We start from the raw sequence: 20,629 nt of genomic DNA, 5'->3' as shown, positions 1-20,629 counted from the left end.
GTGCACCTATAGTCCTACCTACTGGGGAGGCTAGGGCAGGAGGATGGCTTGAGTTCAGGAGTTCAAAAAATGCAGTGATCCAGGACTGCACCACTGCACTCCAGCCAGGGTGACAGAGCAAGACCGTATCTCTTAAAAAAAAAAAAAAAAGAGAGAGAGAGAGACACTGAAGGGCTGGGGGTGAGGGAAGAGGGCGGCTGCTCTTAGGAAGGAACTCAGGGAAGTGACAGCTGAGCAGAGACCTGATGAAGGAGCGAGAAACCAGACCAGGAAGAAAGAAGAAGGTAGAACTCACTGGGCAGAGAACTCAATGAGTGCAAAGGCCCTGAGGTGGATAGGGGGGACGCCACAGGACAGCAAGGCCGGCGTGGCTGAGAGTGGCAGGGGGCAGGGAGGACCAGGAGGCCCTGAAACACCAGGTGCCAGGCTTCATGCTGAGCCCTTGGGCATGATTCCGTAGCCTCATGGTGAACCCCTCCATAACCTCATGAAGGAAATACTATTATATCCTCACTTTGCAGGTGAGGAAACTGAGGCACTGCCTTAACAACGTCCCAGGGTCACGCAGCAAGGCCCAGGATCCCAACCCCAGGCCTGGGTCCAGCGTTGAGGAGCTTTAACCACTGCACATGCAGCCTCGGCCCCCAGGACCACAGAGGCCCCTGGAAGACCCTGGCCCTTAAAACCCAGCGTGGAACGTGGAACCCTGGAAAGCTCTGAGCCGAGACTTGATTTTGCAGCCTGCAAAGCTCCCAGGCTGGCGTGTGTGCACACTTCAGGAGCGCAGTGGGGCAGGGTGCCTGTTCAGAAGCTGACTGCACTGACCCAAGTGGGAGGCAAGGGGACTCTGTGATCTGAGCTACTAGAGGGAAGGGGTGGTCATCACCTGAGATGGGGACATGTGTTGGGGTAACAGTTGGGGGTCACAGTGAGTTTGCAGTGCCCAGAGATGTCCAGGAGGAAGGTGTGGACACAATGGCCAGGAACCCTGGGGTGGACTGGACACACCCCACCGTCAGGTTTCTATCACACCCCGGCCCCACCCACCTGCCCCTCAGTCCCTCCCACTGCCCACTCTGGATGACCAGCTCAGGGCATCTAGTCGGGGCAGCTGGCCAGGAACCCCTTCTGGTAGGAGACATTGCTGGGGCAGAAGGTGCCGGGAGCAGGCCCAGGCTGTGCAGCCCTGGGCAGGTAGGCTCACCTCCCTGACCTGCTGGGTCTCATCACTTAGTCAGAGCCAAGAACTCCCTCAAGGGTGTTTAAGGGTGAAGTATGATCATGTAGGTAAGAGGGCCCAGCTGCTGGCACTGGATTCCCCCCTGCTCCCCCGACCCAGGGCTGAAAGTTCTTGCAGTCTTCCCACCCTAGTCCCCAATGCCCTACTCCCCCAACCCCCAGCCCACACAAGCCTTCCCCGCACCTGCCGCCCAGTGCACCTGCTCCTGCGGCTCACAGTCCACTGCAGCATGGCCAGTTCCTTGGAACAGCATATACCAACCACCCCCCTTCCTCTCTCCAATCAAGCTCCCCTCTGCGGCCTCCTTGCCTGCAGCTCTGCAAGGACCCTGCAAGCCACCCCATTACCCTGGGCCCCTTTGGGAAAAGGGTAAACCGACAAAAGGCCCCATGGAAATCAACCAAACAGCTGAAGATAGTGGCCACCGCAGCAAGGCCAGCCTGGTGCAACCCGCTGTGGCCACATGAGGAGCCCTGATGGGCCTTGCTACTACTCCACATCCCAGTGCCACCCCAGCAGGCCGGCAGCAAGGGCATGGCCGCGGGGCATCAGTGACACAGGGCGACCCTCCACCACTTCAGTTGTGCTGGGTGGGGCTCGTTGAGGACAGCCTGTCTCCACAGGCACACACCCCACCCTTGGCCCCAGCCCTCCGCCCACCTGTCCCTCCACACAAGTGTGGGTGCTATTCTCAGCCCAGCTCCAGGACACTGGCCATAAACACAGGGTGGAATCTGCTTCTCCAGCCCACCCGCCTCCCACCCTCATCACCTGCTTCCTGAGCTCAGTGGGGGAACAGCCTGTGCTGGGAGGAGCAGAGCACCAGCCCAGCCCCAGCACAGCTGTGGGTGGGGGGCAGTAACAGCTCCCAGCAGCCAGGGCAGGGGAGGGGGAAGGTCTGGCTAGCACCCACCCGCCTTGGGGCCAAGTGAAGGTCTGAGCTGGGTGGGAGGGCAACCGGCCACGGGTCGCCACACACTCCCACAGTCTTCATTAGGAAACTCTGCCTCCCTAGCAATGCCAGGCTATGCTGGCCCTTCACATCACCTCCTCCAGGCAGCCTTCCCCGACTCCACTCCAGGCACAGGGGCTGACTTGTTCTTCTGGATGCCTTCAGGTTCTTACACGTCTGCTCCTGTCTGAGAAGCTCAACCTAAACATGCAACCAGGCTATTCATTCCTTAATCAAAGTCTTCGGTTTCTACATCTATGACACGGGAACTAGTAAATGGTGCCTATGGGAGGTATGTGTTTATCTCAAACACATCATTGGTATTACTTCAAACAGTACTGTTGTCATTTCTGCTATTCAAAGGAGTGAATGCCCAGAGTCAGCTTTAGATAGCGCCCACCCAGAAGTGCCCACTGAGGCACCAACAGGCACCCCCACGCAGCACAGTACTGAGGAGGCTGCCCTCACTGCAGCCCCAGGGCATTCTCAGGCCTTCCTCTGCCCAGTGCTGTTCTAGGGGCTTCCCTGCCTCACTCTGGCCTGTCCAGCATGCCCTGCCCCTCCACACAAGTGTGAGTGCTGTTCTCAGCCACAGGGGCTCCCCCTCTTTGCAGATGCAGAAACAAAAGCCAAGGCTGGCAGGTTCTGAGTCCCAGAGAAGAGGAGAATGGACCTACTTTGAGTCCAAGGCTGATTCCACTGTATTTGGCCCCAGAAGTAGGAAATGAAGGCTGGAGGGAAGTTGGGAAGGAACCAGAAGGGGACGAGGTGTTTGATCAACAGGTAATCAGATCAAGAATAAGGGTTGGCTGACCGGGCGTGGTGGTTCATGCCTATAATCCCAGCACTTTGGGAGGCCAAGGTCAGAGGATTGCTTGAGGCCAGGAGTTCAAGACCAGCCTGGGCAACGTAAGGAGACCCCATTTCTACAAAAAAGAATTTTTTTTTTAATTAGCCAGGTGTGGTGGCATGCACCTGTGGTCCCAGATACCCGGGAGGCTGAAGCAGGAGAATTGCTTGAGCCCAGGAGTTGGAGGCTGCAGCAAGCTATGATTGTGCCATTACACTCAGCCTGGGTAACAGAGCAAGACTCTGTCTCAAAAAAACAACAAAAGAATAGGGGCTGGTGGGTGGGGGGAATGGAACGGAGAGCCAGAGGGGACAAGAACATGCGGAGGGAGTCACGTGGCTACCCCTGCCCTACCCCCATGGTCCCTACCTTTGGCCCTGCCCCCAGCCTTGCCCCTTCCCCAGGCTCTTGGACCAGCTCTCCGCCTGGCCCCTACCCCACATACCGCCCTCCACCACACCCCTACACCCACCCCTACCCCCTGTCCCTGCCCCTGGCCCAGGTCCTGGCAGGTGGAATGAATGTTCAGGGGAGCAGAGGAGCTCCGGGCTTCCTCCCCCTAACCCTGCCCGTCCTGTGCTGTGTGGTAAGGAGGAGTGGAATGACATAAATGTGAAGGGCTAGAGGGACATGGATGTGGGGGACAAATGCACTGCCCCCTCCCCACCCGATTAAGGATGTCAGCACACAGTGGGACAGAAGTGGACATGGCCCAGCCCCACCCTAATGGGCTGTGTGACTTTAGCAGGTGCCAGCCCTCCCTGGGCATAATCCAGGTCCCACTGACCTTAGAGGGAGGTAACAGGAGCAACAGGGCCCAGAGAGGCTGACCGCTGCTCCGCTGGCTGCCCCGTGTGGGAGGCAGTGCTGCCGACTAAAGGCCCAAACACCTGCCCGCAGTCCCTAGCACCACCAGGCTCAGCCCTGAGGCCAGCCACCAGCTCGGGGGCACACTGCAGGGGGCAGCAAGGGCCTCCCACTGACCCGCAGCCCTGGGCTAGTCACCAGCCTTCCAGAGGATCCGCCCTGCAGTCCCAGTCATCATCTAGAAAGGTCCCCAGAATGTGCTCAGGTCCCTTCACTAACACATCCAGGCCTCCTCCAAAGCTCCCGGGGAAGAGCCAACACAGTGCAGTGCGCTTGGGAAGGGGAGGCAGGGACCCCATGCAGGAGAGAGGACAGAGGTCCCAGAAGCCACAGCCCACACCTGCACCTCCTGTGCCCGAAGGGAAGAGGAGCTCCTCCTGCACTGTCCCCTCCTCCCCAAGGGCTGTCTCCACCAAGAGCAGCACAGTTCAACAGTAAGGGGCTAAGCAGACAGACAGAGGGGCCAATCCCTCTAAAAAAGAAAAAATCCCAGGAGGGAGCCAAAGGAGTGGGGCACAGCCTGGGGGCCCCCCCACAGATGCCAGGTCAGCCCCCGGCCACCCCCCCATGCTAGGGCTGTCCACAGAGAGAGGGGTCAGGGACGGAGGGCGGGAGGGCGGAAGGGGAAGTGGGGGCTTACAGTATCACCTGGAGCCTGGCCCCCACAAGGCCGTGTCAGGGCTAAGAACACAGCACCCCAAAGTGTGGTGCTGTGGCTCACCACAGACTCTGAACAAAGGGCATGTGAGAGGCCTCAGAGGTAAGCTCTCTGTGACCTTCTCCCGCCCTTCTGTCTCTCTCTCCTCTTTTTCCCTGCCCAGGTGAGTCATCAAAACTGGAATTTTTCTTTCCCAAGGTGAAGCATAAAGACCAAAACCCCTTTTCCCCAAAGCCAGCCATGAAACCCAGACAGTTCACTCTCTCCCACTCCCTTCACCCCTGAAGACCCTCATTCCACAGGGGTCCTGCACTGTATGTGGGAGGAAGCCACACAACACAGAGAGGCCGGAAAGAAGCCGACAGGCCTTGCTGGGTTCCCCCTCGGACTGTCACCATTAGGTCACACCCGTTGTCCCATCACGTGTCTACACGGCTGTCCATTCCTCACCAACTTATGCCTGAAAACAGTTCTCTCTGGTCCTTGCGTCTTCATTGTTGAAGGCTCCCATGTCATGTAAAATGTTGATTAAAGAAATGTGATGCTTTGCTCTTGGAAACCTGTCTTTCGTTATAGCAGTGTCATCTGCGGCCCTTATGATGGGTGAGAACGATATCACACGTTTCCGCCCCTGCAGCTCTCTCTGGACAATCCCCTCCCCTTCCTTCCTTTCCAAGGCCTCAAGCCCTACCATCTGGATCCTGAGCTAGGCCTGGACTCCCTGGACTCCTCCAGTGCTGGGGGGCCCAGGCCTAGACTCAGATGAGACGGCCCTAGAGGATACACACAGAGGGCATGGGTGCAGCTGGACACCCCCCACTGGCCTGAGGCACCGCTCCCCACCCTGGAGCAGGGCTAGTCCATGAGCCGGCACCCGGACCTCCAGGGTCCTCGTGTGTGAAATGGAGACACCTGTTCTTCCGTTTAATCCTCATGACAACCCTCCCACGCAGGATACTATCCCATCTCACAAAAGGGGACACTGAAACTTGGAGGGGGAGTAACTTGTCCAAGGTCAAAGCACTTAGGAAGAGCAGAGCTAAGATTTGAACCTGGGGCTCTGAGACTTGAAAATCATATTCTTTCCACCTTGCGGCATTGTGTATGGTGCTTTGCAAAGCCTTATACAAAGGCTTTTATCCTCCGAAGCCTCACATGCCAATTCACTTGGCACTGTGTGCCTACTATGTGCCAGAAGCCAGGAACACAGGCACGATGGGTCTAGCCTCCCCCTTCAGGATTGAGACCAGCAAGCAGGGCTGTTAGCCCATTTTATGGAAGTCAAAAGGAGATGAGGAGGGAGAGCAGGAGCAGGAACCTGGGGGCTCCCGCTGCCTGCTAGCCAGGAGGCCAGTGCAACCTGGGAGCTCCAGGTCCCTCTCTCTCTCCCTGCATGGCTCAGGCACACAATCTAAGCACTGGAGTGGCGCTGAGCCGACTGCGGACTGTGGGGAAGGCCTCCCTAGTCTCTCGCAGCGCAGCAGGCAGGGTGACCCGCAAGCGCAGTGGCACAAAGCCGGACGCTGGCATCAGGTTCTGTCCTTGCTGTGATCAGGGCTCCCACAGCGCTGACTCAGCTCCCCCTGCCAGGCCCTGCAGCCCACACCCATTCCTCAGGGAGGCTTCTGAAGTTGGCTCCAGGCCAGACCAGCCCAGAATCAACAGACCCTGCCCACCAGCCCCCGGGTGGTGCTGCCCCAAATGCCCTCAGGGAAGGACCCCCTCAAATGGGGCCTCCTCCAGGCCCATGGTTCACCAGACCAGGAGAACAGGGTGGGCGGGTCAACTTAGGGAAGGCGGTGACATTCCAGCTCAGCCAGGCTGCCTTCCAGGACAGGCTGCTTCACTGAGTCCTTGCAGGGAGATGGGGACACAAATAAATAAACTCCTGGCTTGGTTTACATTTCAGAAAAAGAACAAGATTTGGGTCCTGTCCCAGGTTCAGCAAATGCATCCAATTAATTGTGGATTCTGTTTCTCAGTTTAGAACAAGAGTCAGCTCATTCCTCGTCCTGGAGTCCCCCCACCCCCAAGCCACTAACATCCCCCAGGATCCCTGCAACTCTTTCTTCGTGGGAGGTGGGAGGTATGCTTCTCAGGAGCACAGTCAGGACAGCTTCATTCAAATCTGATCCTCCCAGGTCCCTGGATTCCTGTGGGTACCCAGGTCCCCTGCACCATGTCTCCCCGGCGGGGTCACTGGTGGATCCAGGGAGTGTGGAAATCCCAAGGTGAAGGGCCCGGCTCTGTGGGTTCACCTTCCCTTTGGTGTGCCAGCCTCCTGGAGCCACCCAGGGGCCCCACTCCCACCCCCAAACATATGCCAGGTGTTTCCCAACAAAGGCAGCCCCCACACTGATTTTCATTTGAAGACAATGAAGACATCTGCACCTTAACAGTCCCTTCCAAGCTCTTCTTACCACCTCCTTCCCACTCCCTGGACTCAGGGATGGGGGTGGCAGCGCCTGGGAAAGGCCAACTTGGGGCCAAGCCTGAGGCCCAGGAGGGAGGGAATCCCAGAGTTTCTCCAGCCTCTGTTCTCATCTGCCAGATGGGGCCATAGTTTGGTCCCACCTACCTCACAGGGCACAGAGAGAAACAAATGGAAAGCAGCGGGTGTGATGGTTCTTAGTAAATTACATAATGCAACAGAGGTGCAATGGCTCTGCCCCCCTGAACCTTCCAGACCCAGCCGGACCCAGCAGGAACCCAGCTGCTGCCATTCTCACTTACAGGAGTCGGGAGTTCACCTTGTTTTGCTGAGAGAGGAGTCTCCCACTTCCCGGTTCCCAGGTGGGCACACTGAGGCTTGGTGGCCCACCTGAAGCCTGTGGTCTTCTGCTCCATAGCAGGTTCCTCCAGTGAGCAAGTGAGTGAATGAGTAAATGATGCCAGACCCTCACCTCCACCCCCAGCTCTGTGCCCCTCATCTGGCCCCCTCCAACCTCAGCCCCACCTGCAATCTTTCACCCTCTCTTCCCCATTCTATCAGGGTCTAAGTCAAAGGAGATCTGACTTCTGTCCCGGGGAGGTGAGACCATCAGCTCCCAATTTAGCTTTTTCAGCCTCTACAGGTGGTGGGGAGAGAATGGCGGGGAAGCTCACTGAAGTTCACTTTCAAGAAACCTGTCATAAGCACAGACAACAAGCTCAAAACACAAAAGCCAGAATGACGCCTGTGGGCTGTCATGAGATGCTCCCTGGGAAAGAGCGTTTGCATCACCCACCCACCAGGGAGGGCAGAGCTGCGTGCTTTCCCCACACATCCTCCCGGACCCTCCAACAAGCCAAAGGCAAGTGACTTGCCCAGCGCCACACAGCGGGGGAGCGACCCCGAGGGGATGAATTCCTTCCTCCCTACATCCTAACTTTCCTCTTCCCCTTTCTCTCATTCAGTGTCTCCCCTCCCTTTGCCCATCTGCCTGTGGTCCCAGGGTCCAGCTCCGAGCTCCATCCACCCCATCACCTGCATCTGGCCCCTGACACGTAATTAGACAGCTTATGCCACTTCAGGCCAGAGAAAAAAGGGGAGCTGCCACGGGCCAAATGGATAGGAGGCCAAAGACCCTCAAGGAGTCTTTCCCACCCAGGCCTCTCTCTGCCAGAAGGGCCCCTGCTTGCCCTGGACTCAGGCATCTTGGCCACAGCCCCAGAGAGATGGCGAGCTGAGCAAAGGTCCAAAGAAAGTAGCAGCAGCTGCTGGAAAAAAGGGCTGGGCTGGCAAAGGCTCTCCTGGCACCCACTCCTGCCAGCCCTGTAGTTTCAACAAAGCTTCTCTAGCCACGGGCCTGGTGGAAACCCCTCGCTGCCAGCCACTGCCGCCATCTCCATCCACACAACAGAGACTGCGGCGTCATTCACGTTACTGTGCCCACTCCCCACTCGGGGGTCTGCCCTGGAGCCAGGGATCCCCACAGCTGGCAGGACCACTCCTCTGAGGCCCCTCCCCAGCTCTGACCCAGCTCTGGAACAAAAGGACCCCCATGGCCATCCCAGTCAATGGCCTGGCCACACAGGGCGTGCATACAGGGGCGCCCTAAAAAGGGTGAGCAGATCCACTGATAGACCTCCCAGCCGCCAGCTCTCCAGGCCCAGCAGCGTCACTCCTCCAGGCCCAGCAGCGTCATCCCTCCAGGCCCAGCAGTGTCATCCCTTCAGGCCCAGCAGCGTCAGCCCTCCAGGCCCAGCAGCGTCATCCCTCCAGGCCCAGCAGCGTCATCCCTCCAGGCCCAGCTGCGTCAGCCCTCCAGGCCCAGCAGCGTCACTCCTCCAGGCCCAGCAGCGTCAGCCCTCCTGGTGTCACCCTGGGCTGTGCAGCAGGTGGAGAAGCAGGCATGCATGGGACAGGGCAGGTACAGGATGTTTTCCACCTGCCCTTCCAGCAACAGGTGTCACCTGGCCCCTGTGTCCCCAGCCCTAACAGGGGCGGACTCCAGGCCCAAGCCCTGCCCCAGACCCTGGGCATGGCTGGATTCTAATCTGGCCCAGGCCACTCCTTCTGGAGACTCCAGGCTCATCCCCTCACCCGCAACCCAGGACAATTAAGATACAGTCCTTGGCTGAGGCCAGACCAGGAGACAGAAGAACAGTTCAGGCAACACCTGAGGAGGGAAGCTGAAGAGCCCAGGGCAGGGCCCGCCTCTCCCAGGGGCCCCAGGCTACAGCCCAGGCCCAGCCTCTTCCCGTCTTCTCAAACTCAGGCCGTGAATGGCCCCTGACAAGCACTGTTCCCGCTGCCATCCAAGCATCACTCCCCACACTACCACCTGCCTCCTTTGCCCTCCAAACTTGGCTCAGGTTCTGAGGAGCCTTCCCTGACAGCTAGGGCCTGAGGGAAAGCCCCTCAGGCTCCAGTGCCCTCCCCAACCCACAGTCCTGGGATACATGCTGTGTGCAAGGCTGGGAGCTCCTGAGAGCAGGCACCCACAGTGGGCAGGCCACAGACGACAGAATGACTTAGGGTTTAAATGCAAAGCCATCGCAGCCTCTACCCAAATGATCTGCAGGCTCCTCGGGGGACTTCATTCAGAGTAAGAAGCTGACCCACAAAACAAGGACCATATTTCAGGAGCCAGCGGGGATGCCCCAGGGGCTCTGAGGATGGGGAGGCCTGCAGGGAACGGAAGGCCTGAGCTCCACAGACCCTGGTAGTGATAAATCCTTCCCCCGCCCCCAACCCAGTCCTGTGGCGGCTGCTGCAGCCGCCCACTCACTCCCTGGTAACAATCCGGGCTCAGCCACCCGACACTGCGGCCTTCACACTGCAGAGGGGAGATGTCTGCAGGCTGGAGGCAGCAGTGGGGGCTGGGCATAGTATGGGGTCACGAACGCCCACTCCCAGGGGCACCACAGGACAGTCCTCAGTGCCCCAAGGCCACTGTGGCCCCAGGCTCCAAGGCCCAACCGCCCCACCCCCACACCCCATGCTATTGCTATGACCCCAATCCCACCCCACCTGCTGTCGCACTTGGGATCTGGGTCATGACAGGGGCTGAAGGTGCAGGCCCGGGAAGCAGAGGGAAGAGGCTTTGCAAAAAACCAGTAAAATGTGTCCAAGGGCAGCAGCTCTCACAGTGATGTCTGGGTCCAGCAAATCACACTGAACCCCTAGCCAGCACTGCCCAGTACTGCTGTCACCTGAAAGCTTTCTCTTATAGGACAGGCCCCTGCAGAGGACCGAGGCCAAGCCCTATTTGGCATCTGGCCTAAAATCAAGCAGGACTCCTCGGCTGGGCCCAGGCCAATCACAAGAACCCCATTCGTGGGCACCAAGCACTCCAGCCACCAGCTTGGGTTAGGCCCCACCACAGCCCTGAGAAGCTGACCATGGCTGCTTTACCACAGGGGAGTGTGATGAGGAGTGATCCTGGGCCCCTCCAGGGTGGCTGGGGCAGGGTGGGATCTGCACCCTCTAGCCTAGCCCCAACCTAAATCCTGCAGACACAGCATCCCTCCCCCCCCACCCTGCACCCTCAAACCCAGGGAGCCTCCAGGGCCTCTGTCAGCCATCAGTGCTATCTCCCCACTGCCTGAAGAATCCATGCAGCCACATGTGCGACAAGTATGCACCTACTGTGAGCCAAGCTGAGGGGATGAGATGCCTTGGTGACCACAGGGACCAGAGACACATGGGCCTGCCTGGGTCAGGAAGCAAAGCAAAGTGTCCAGAGCATGGGATTCCCTCCAGGAAGTCTTCCCAGGGTGCGTGTGTGTGAGTGAAAGGCGGGCAGTGTCAGCAGCATGGTTCTTTCCTCCCCAGGAACATCAAAAAAAAATTAGTATGACCGTCATCTCATTAAAGAAATACTGTAGCAATAACAGAAACAAAATTAGAGGGACATAAGCTTTATTTTTATTTACTTATTTATGTATTTGTTGAGACAGAGTCTTACTCTGTCACCAGGCTGGAGTACAGTGGCACGATCTGGGCTCACTACAACCGCCGCCTCCTAGGTTCAAGCAATTCTCCTGCCTCAGCCTCCCAAGTAGCTGGGATTACAGGCGCATGCCACTACACCCAGCTAATTTTTGTATTTTTAGTAGGGACGGGGCTTCGCCATGTTGGCCCGGATGGTCTCGATCTCTTGACCTCGTGATCCGCCCACCTCGGCCTCCCAAAGTGCTGGGGTTACAGGCGTGAGCCACTGCGCCTGGCCTTTTTTTTTGAGATGGAGTCTCGCTCTGTCACCCAGGCTGGAGTGCAGTGGTGTGATCTCAGCTCACTGCAACCTCCGCCTTGCGGGTTCAAGCGATTCTACTGCCTCAGCCTCCCGAGTAGCTGGGATTACAAGCGCCACCACCATGCCAGGCTAATTTTTGTATTTTTAGTAGAGACGGGGTTTCACCATGTTGGCCAGCTCTGGTCTAGAACTGCTGACTTCAGGGGATCCACCCATCTCGGCCTCCCAAAGTGCTGGGATTACAGGCATGAGCCACCGCGCCCGGCCAAGAGTGTTCTTTTAGACTGGAATAAACTGGAGACAGCTTTTACTATTTGGGAAAAAACACACAGCGCAGGGTCCTGTCTGTCCTCATTTGCGTGCATGAACCCTCATCTCTGGACTTGCACCTAGAAACCCCAGGTGTTCCCATCACCCCAGAGTCTACCACACACTCCAAAGTGCAAGCCTAGACCCCAGGTGGAGCTGGGGGGCTGACAGGGGCCCCAAGTCTTGTTAAATAGGGGAGGGTCTTGGGGACCAAAGTCTGTCACAATGACACCCCTTCACCATCAGGGCTTTATGCAGGGAGTCCGCTGGACGTCTCCATCTCATTTGCTTGTCTCCAAGGCCTTGCCCCAGGCCAGACCCCGCTACTGATCCTACTGACCACAAGGGAGGTGGAAGCCCAGACAGTCCACTGGGGAGTCACACAACCACTGCAGTTTCAGTTTCTTCTTTTGCGGATGGGACGTATAACACTCTCACCCGTCCACAGTGATGATGGCATGCAGCCGGTATGCAGGAAACAATGCCATTATGTTTAAGTTAATATTTGACAAAGGCTTCCCTGGAGCAGGAAGAGCCTGCCTTTCTCTCCTCGGCTCCCCAGCCCTGACCCCTCTCAGCCCTTGGCAGGTCCACAACCCTGCAGCCTCTTTAGGAGGTGGCAGCCTCTCAGAAGCCCGGGTGCTGGGCCTCTTCCACAGCACAAGAACAGCAGTAGGCCGAGTCCCTCCAGTGGTCTCCACAGGAGCAGAACCTGGAGCCCCACCTGAGCGGGCAGCCTCTCCAGCACGTTTCCATTTCGTCTTCACCACAGCCCCAGCGGCAGAGATCATGACCCCTGTTTCAGATGAGGAAACTGGGATTCCAAGAATTCAGTAAGACTTGCCCAAGGGTAGGAATGTGCGGGGGAAAGACAAACTCAGCTGTCTAGAGCTTTCTACCGCACCCAGAGTTGCTGCCTGGCATGAGAATCTTACAAGTGGCCCTGCGCAGCAAAGGCCATCTTTGACGCCCTCCTCCTCTCCTTTAGCAGCCCCTCCTGCCTCCCCCATCCTCCATCCTGGGCAGGAGTCCCCTGCCCGCCTGCCCTACACAAACACCCAGCGAGGCTGCACATCTGCACTCTTAATCCTAAAAGGAGGCTTGCCAAAGAGGCAGCTTTAGGAAAACACAACAAACCAGGGCGGCATCCAACAGGAAGCCATCCTCCCGTGGGTGCCCCTCACCTGGGATGGGAGCTGCCCACCTGCCTCTCTCCACCCGATCCACTTGCTGTGTGAGCTCCCACAGTCACGTCCACACCTCAATCCTCAACCTAGCACACTCCTCCCACACGGGACACATGCAGAAAGTCCTGAGGGCAGGTGAGTCCCTGCCTCACCACCCCTCTAAGCACCTGCCACTATACTTGGTGGTTTCTTCACCATCTCCCCTGGTGAGAATATCAGCTCCAGGAGAGCAGGGGCTTGGTTCTGTTGACTCCTGGGTCCCCACTCCCTAGAACAGTGCCCAGTATATGGTGGTGCTCAATATTTGTTGCATGAATAAAGGAATGAATACATAAACTTCATCATATGCCAATGGTGAAAAGTTAAGCCCAGAGACAGGAAAAAACTTACAGTTTCTGGTGGGAGTAGTCAAGATTCACTCTAAAGCTCTCTGATTCCCAAGCCCAAACCCTCCACCCCTGTACACTGCACCCACACACATGCATGCACGTATACTCACTGCCCCAGGTCTGTGAGCGTCATAAGCCTCATCAGCCCCAGGCTCAGGAGGGATTAGCTGTCTATAGAGGCCTGTAATGGACACTCTGGGGACAAGGGCTAGGAAGTGGGGCGATGCGGGGAGAGGGTGCCGCATGTGGGCTCAGGGTGCTGCTCTGCCACAGAGCTGGCATTCAACGAGCACTTGCTATGCCCCAAGCACCTGCCTAGAGCTTTACTTTCCACAACACATGTGTGAAGAGGAACTGTTCTTATCCCCTATTTGATACATGAAGAAACAGGGCTCAGGAAGGGTCCGCAGCACATCAGGGAAACCCAGAGCCTGTACACGCTCTGCTGTTTCTTATTGAGATATGAGGACAGTGGGCCTACCTCCAAGGGTAGGACTCAGGGATTCTAGAACCTCAGGGACAGTCACACAGCTTGTAAGGGACCAGCTGGGCTGTACGCTGAGTCCAGGGACAAGGACCTGGTCAGATGCCAGTGAGAAGGGAGCCCCGATGTGGTGATCTTGAAGAAGGCGCGGAGAGTTCAAGCCTCAGCTTCTCCGAGAATCCTGGCGATCCATAGATCTTCCCGGCCTTCACAACTTCATGAAGTCTGGAGGGAATCTACCACCCAGGCACCCCTTCTCTTCAGAGAGCTGGCATCTTCAATGTCCTCACCCCTCTCTCCACACCTTGGACCATGCCTGCACCTCCTGGAATGCCTTCTCCTTCCCCATGCCCCATGCAGCCTACCAAGCTCCCTTTCTCTCTCTCCCTGGACAAGTAGCCTGTGCCTGGCTTGGTCCCTGCATGAGCCAGAAGGCTGTACTCAGGCCATCCAGGGCCCCTGGGGGATTGGGGAAGTCTGGAAGCCATGCTTCCAACCTCCCATGCCCACACGCCTTTACCGAACACCCAAGAACCCCCACACACCTGGGCCCACCCACAGAAGATGCCCAGCTCAGAAGCCTTCCCTGCAGGGTGAGATGAACCATCTACATAAGTAACTCGGGTCCAGGGGAAGCTGAGACTGGAGAGATACAGGAAGAGCCTGAGCAAGTTCAGAGGGAAGAGGTCCAGAGCAGGGAGGTACAGACAGAGACAGAGAAAAAGGCAAGACAGCAGCCGGCAGGGAAGAACCTCAGACATTCAAGGACAGAAGGACAGGGATGGGCCCCAAGATGGACAGAGATGGGAACATGGGTAGAGGGGGTCAGCTTTGTGCTAGGGCCTGGGAAGGGGGCAGGACCCCTGCAAAGTCAGTGGCCAAGGTGAGGAGACCAGGGCCTCTGGGTGGGCTCCCAGTGCTGTCACTGAGGGCCTGGGTGACTTGGGTAGGTGGCTGGGCCTGCCTATGCCCCCATTGTCCTTTCTATTACAGGGACCATGCGCCCACTCTCAGGTGTAGCACTGTTGCTTCTAAGGTTGCTGCAAAGATAAGGCTTGGTGTACAGGCCTGGCTCCTCCAGAGGAGGCTAAGGTGGCTACTGCGTGAGGAGACCTTGACCACGCAGCTGAGCATAGTGCAATTCATGGCCATGCATCAAGGCTCTAGGCATCGCCACCACTGCACCTTCCTTTAGCGAGCCTCTTCTCGGCATGCCAGCGCTGTGCTGCGCACTGACAACCCTGGGCCCTCCCTCCGCCCAGCTGGCCCTCCCCACTGTCCAGCCTGCACCCCTCCAGCATGCTCAGGACCTGCCGGGAGGGAGGGACAGCATGCACGCTCCCACTCTGCCAGAGCCTTCCTCCTGTGCTCACTGTCAGCCCAACGTGGCCAGAGCAAGGCCCAGCTCCGTCAGGCCGGCTCCATGAGGACTCCCAAGCCGTGGGCCTTCAGAGGCCAGCAGGCCAGATCCCCACCCCCTCAGCTGTCCTTCTCCCCAGGCGCCCCATCCTTCCAGGGGCCCAGCCTGCCAACCTCTAATCCTACCCGTCATCTGACCCAGGATCCACCCTACATTGGCTTCGCCTAGCCACCCTTCTGAGGCCCAAAAATGGACACAATCATTTATAGAGGGTTCGACAAGCCAAACGCAATGGGAAGATGACCTCACAGCGCCCACAGGCTCAAGCTCCCAGCACACACAGTGCACCCCAGGCATTCCGGGGGCAGTGGCCGGGGGGCCAGGAGCAATGGTGCCATGCTGGCAGGCCCTGGCAACCCTTCCAATTTATTCTCATACCCTCCTCGCACCAAGGCCACAGACCATGGGACCTTCAAGAAAAAGCTCCAGACAGGCCAGAGTCACATGCACCCTGCCTGAGACAGCATCGGGGACTCAGCCCAGGAGGCACCGGGCCTGTGTCCAGGCAGGATTTGATGAATGAGTGATGGCAGAGAACAAACAACACAAATCAATCCACCATCAGCCTGCGTCGGGCCCAAATCCCTTGTTCAAAAACATTCACTAAGCACCGACTGGGGCCAGGTAACATCCTCAATGCCCACACCTGGATGTGCCCTGCCCTGCCCTGCCCTCAGGGAGCAGCCAGAACAGTGGTGGAGGCAGGAGGGTCAACAGGTAACAACAGTCAAAAAAGAGCTGGCTTGGGGACCCTAGGGCCCAGGGTACAAGAGTGCAGGCTGCCCTTGACCACACTGTCACCCTCACAGTCTGGATGTTTGGGCTGGAAGTGGATGTGGGAAGGCTGGGGGAGAAGGGTGGATGTAAGATACGGGCCCTTCTTCCTACGCCAGGACACCAGGACCTGCCCGGCCTCCCAGCACAGCTCCTGCCATCCTTGCTCAGGAAACGCCTTCCTGTGGCCACAGGGAAACTGGAATTGCCCCATCACCCACTGATTTCACCAAGGCAAGGTAGGTATAGTGGTGGGGCTGCCTGTAACAGACTAGGATTCCAGTTTCATTGACAGTGGGAGTTAGAGGCGGCACTGATCACCAACAGAAGACACTGAGGATGACCTCCAATGATGGCACAGACTCTACAGGAAGGCACACAGCAGAGGCTGCTGTGGGTTGAGGCATGGGGCTTCCTGGGAGCCACTGCATGGGCCTGCAACCCAAAGGGAGGGGAAGGCTACTTTCAGAGACCTGGCCTGGATGCCTGTTGTGATGGTCATGCTGCCTTGGTTTCTGATGGGGGGAGGGTCCCTGACTAGTCTCCAGCAGGCAGAGAGCAGCTGGAACACTAAATTCCAGTCCCAGGAAGCCCGGCGTGGGCAAGGTCAGCTGTTGGCCAAGACCAGCATGCCTAGCTGACCAGCTGTCAGCCAACTGCCCGTGGCCACAGAACAGGGGCTCAAGAGAGAGGGATGGTGGCTCAGGAGCTCAGTGATACATCACCACCTCCTTGGAGGGGACACAGCCCATGCCTACTGCCCCGAGAATGACATCAAAGATGCTGCTGCAGAGAAAAGACAACCAGGGCAAAGGGGACACACTAAGAGTCTTGGGGAGCCAGGAATGGGTGGGACACCGGTGGGATGGGGGCAGGGAACGCATCTCAGCTAACCTCGTTTCCCATTCATCTCCCTGGCCCTTTAGGGAAGGAAGCAGGCTCTGGTCCAGGGCTGCCTGCTCCAGGCACCCAGATGGATTACCCAGTCATGGCAGCTGGGAGCAGGGGTGGCTGCATCTGTGCTGCCACCCCCCCTCCACCCCACAACCTGAAGTCTTCCCAGCCCCCAGCCAGCTATTCCTGGGGCTTTAATCCTTCCTCCTCCTCCTCCTCCTCCTCCTCCTCCTCCTCCTTCCCTGGGGTGGGGGGTTGGGGAGCTGGGTCTGGGCAAATCTGGAGCTTGGCTGAGGGCCCTTGCTTCAATGCACACCCACCCACCTCCTTAGCCAGGAAACACAGGGATGAGCAGTAGGACTCTGAGGGAGGTATGGGGAAGCTCTAGGCGCCCCCCTCTCCCCCCTCCCCCAGCAATCACGTGGTTGCATCCTTAGGGAGCCCGCGGGTCTCAGAAGCAAAAGTCATTGTTTATAAACAGCCACCAGGCCTGGCAGGGGAAGGCCGGCCTGTCCCTGCGCCTCCACCCGGCGGCCGTGCAGCGGGTGGGAGAGGGGGCAGACCTGGCCGCGGGGCACTGCGGGGGCCACCCTGGCAGAAACGCAGATTCTGCAATCTCAGATTTCAGAGTTGGAGTCGGCAGGGGAAGTGGCGTCAGCAGCTGGCGTGATCCAATTCAATAAACCAGAGGTGGCTTGGGATAGACAGCTGACCGGGTGCAGACCCCCGCCCCTCAATCCCTGCATTTCCTGCACGCTCTGGGCACCCTGGGAGGCCCCGGCTCCATCCCCCACTCCAGCTCTCCGCGAGGAGGGGTCGAGTTTCCTGTGGCGCCTTCCACGCCCCTCCTCCAGGCCAGCTCCCCACCCGGCCGTGGGCTCCCAAAGCCAGTGCCGCCACCCGCTCCCCGGCCGCCGGAAACGCTAAGCCCCTGCTGGTGCGAGGGCACCTCCTTGCGGGGTGCGCAGCCCTGGGCTCCCGGTGGGGCCGGGCTGGGCGGGAGCTTCCAGGCCGCAGGCACCTCTAGGGAAAGGAAACCCAATCCCTCCTTCGGCCCGCGGAGAACGAAAGTGGAGAAGCAGTGGGAAGGAAGGAACTGCGGGTGCCGGTTCGAGAAGCAGCCTTGGGAGTCCGGGGGAATAGTGACCCAGGGGGCAGAGGGACATACTCCCTCTCGCCTCGAGCGCCGGCCCCGCCTGGGTTGCCTGCATGGGCCTGGAGAGCTGAGGGTCACCACCTGGCCTCCCAGCCTCCCGGCCCTTGGCCTCCAAAGCGGGTTAGCCTGGAGCGCGCGCCTGAGAAGAGCCTGGAGCAGGGCCGGCCACTGCTGTGCAGCCGAGCCAAGAAGGTGCAAAGCGGGGCCCTGTCCTGCCCCGGCCGGGTGTGGGGAGACAGAGGACGCAAACCTAAGAGGGCACCCAGAGCGCCGGGGGACGCAGCCTGGGGACCTCGAAGCCCCTCGAAAGCGATCCTCTAGAGGTGACAGCACCAGAACCTGGCGAAGGACCAGGCCCCGGGGTCGGAGGATAGGGGGACAGGTGGCCGGGACTCCGCGGCGGCTGGGCCCCCGGCTCGCTCACCTTCTCCTGCGCGCGGGTGAGCTTCTTCTGCACGTTGCTGGCGATCTTTCCCGCCGTCACCCCTTTACTGCCCATCTCTGCCATCGCGGCGCAGGCCTCGCCCGGTGGCAGGGGCCGATCTCGCGCGGGGAGATCTTGCGCGCCGCGCTCCCAGCCCCCAGCCCCGGCCGAGCGTCCAGACCGGCTGCCGCTCCACGCCGCGCACCCGACAGCGGAGCCAACTGACCGAGGCGGAGCGTGCGCCGGACGGGCGAGCGAGCCGGCGAGCGAGCCAGCGAGCGACGCGGAGACAGAGGGAGGGAGAGGGGAGGGGCCGGGCCTCAGGCCGTGGTCGGCGCCCCCCGCCCGCCCCCTCCGGACAATAAGCTGCCTTTTAAAGAGCCACTCCGGGCGCCGGCACCTCCAGGTCCGCCAGGAGGGAGGGGCGCGCGCGGCGCTGGGGCTGCGGCGAGCGGGACTCCCCTGACGCTCCAGCGACACCGCCCCGGGGCGGGGACTAATCCGCGGGCCTGGCGTCTTGGTCTTCCCCGCAAGCAGTAACCTCCTGCAACCCAGGAAAGGAGACTAGGTAGAGAAGAGGAGTGCTTTCGAAATCAAAGAGAAAGTGCGGCGAAGAGGGTGCGGCCCTGAACAGAGGAGCCGCGGCGGCTGGGAGAGCGCGCCCGGAGCCCCCTCCTTTTCCAGGGGCTCACCTCCCGCCCGGTGCCCGACGCTCCGCCTCCTCCCAGCCTTCGGCGCTCGGGTTTTCGCCCGGATCCCCTAGGCGCCTCAGGGACATCTCCACATCTTTGCCTTCGGCGCCTAGCCCAGTACCAACTGGTGCTTGGTCTTCCCGTTCGCTAAAAATTTATTATAATAACAACAACCTAGCATTACTGAGTGCTTACTGTGTACTAAGTGACTTGACAGGCATTATTTCATTCGGTCTCCGTGTCCCTAGAGGTAGGTGCTATTACTGTTCCTACTTTACAACCAAGGCGCCGGGATCAGGGAACGAGATCTCTGCCTCTGTCTCCCAGGTGCTGCACCACCATACGCCGGGTTGTCTCCTACACCCAGCAGGAGGGAATGATTAATGATCATTATTCCTGGAGAAGATAAGATTATTGCTACCCAGCTTTGCCAATAGACTAATGACACTTCTTTTAAGTTAATAAATACGTATTGAGTCTGCTGTTACCCACCCCCATTCAGCCCTAAAGCATGTCAGGGGCTACAGCACTTTGCTGCCCCTGGAAATTTCTCAAGAACTGTTGATTGAGTTGAGCAGAGAGCTTGGTCCCGCTGAAGAGGCCCAGACGTGCCTGGTGCACACACAGGAGCTAGGGCTAGGGCCTGCAGGACCCGCAGCGGTCAGAGGAGCAGAGCTGGCCAGGGACAGAGGTCCCTGAGAGGCTTCCTGGAGGAACAGGAAGGGCTCTTGCAGACCACAAACCAAACACTTTGTACAAATGGAGAAACCGAGTCCCAGGAATGAGAGGTTCAGCCTGGGTTCGCATAGGCCATTCCCTCTTCCCTGGAAGGCCCTCCTGCTCTTTCTCCGGCTACTCGGGGTTCTTCCACCACTGCTCAGTGCTGCCCCATGGCCCAGTGTATTCATCTGTCCTCTTCCGGGCCTATTATCATGATGTCCCTCGGTATCCCCCAGGGGACAGGTTCCAGCACATCCGTGGATACTAAAATCCAGGGATGCTCAAGTCCCTCATATGAATTGACACAGTATCTGCATATAGCCCTACACAAATCCTCCAAAATACTTTAAATCATCTCTAGATTCTTGTAATAGCTAATACAATTTAAATACTATGTAAATAGTTGTTAACGCAGTATTTTTTTTTTTTTTTTTTTTAGACAGAGTCTCACTCTGTCGCCAGTCTGGAGTGCAGTGGCGCGATCTGGGCTCACTGCAACCTCCGCCTCCCGGGTTAAAATGATTCTCCTGCCTCAGCCTCCCGAGCAGCTGGGACTACAGGCACATGCCACCATGCTCAGCTAATTTTTGTATTTTTAGTAGAGACGGAGTTTCACCGTGTTAGCCAAGATGGTCTCCGTCTCCATCTCCTGACCTCGTGATCCCGCCCGCCTCGGCCTCCCAAAGTGCTGGGATTATAGGTGTGAGCCACCGCGCCCGGCCTTGTTTTTTATTTATATTATTTTATTGTTGTAGTCTTACTTTTTATTGTATTTTTCCAAATATTTTCAATCCACAGTTGGTTGGATCCATGGATGCCCAACCCACAGATATAGAGGGCTGACTGTATTCTTATTCTAAAGAAAGGCAGACTGAGGCGCCGCTGATGTAGGTCACACAGACAGCAAATGATAATCAGAGATTCTGCATCAAG

The 20,629-nt window shown here is 58.3% G+C and overlaps 1 protein-coding gene across 12 annotated transcripts in view; it reads right to left on the bottom strand.

Annotated features, from left to right (window-relative positions):
* Positions 1-19,393, bottom strand: part of BIN1 (bridging integrator 1) — a 60,246-nt gene extending 40,853 nt beyond the window's left edge. For all 12 annotated transcript variants that reach the window (XM_054549147.2, XM_054549149.2, XM_063712710.1 and 9 more), the window contains exon 1: positions 18,285-19,393. In XM_054549147.2, the coding sequence (XP_054405122.2) occupies positions 18,285-18,368 (84 nt within the window). In that variant the 5' untranslated portion in view covers positions 18,369-19,393. The remainder of the gene's footprint in view (positions 1-18,284) is intronic.
* Positions 19,394-20,629: the final 1,236 nt, after the last annotated feature.

This window comes from Pongo abelii, chromosome 11 (genome assembly GCF_028885655.2).
Source record: "Pongo abelii isolate AG06213 chromosome 11, NHGRI_mPonAbe1-v2.0_pri, whole genome shotgun sequence".
NCBI classification, from domain to species: Eukaryota; Metazoa; Chordata; class Mammalia; order Primates; family Hominidae; genus Pongo; species Pongo abelii.
The sequence above is the reverse complement of the archived record's forward strand: the minus strand, read 5'-3'. Positions and strand labels throughout refer to the sequence as shown.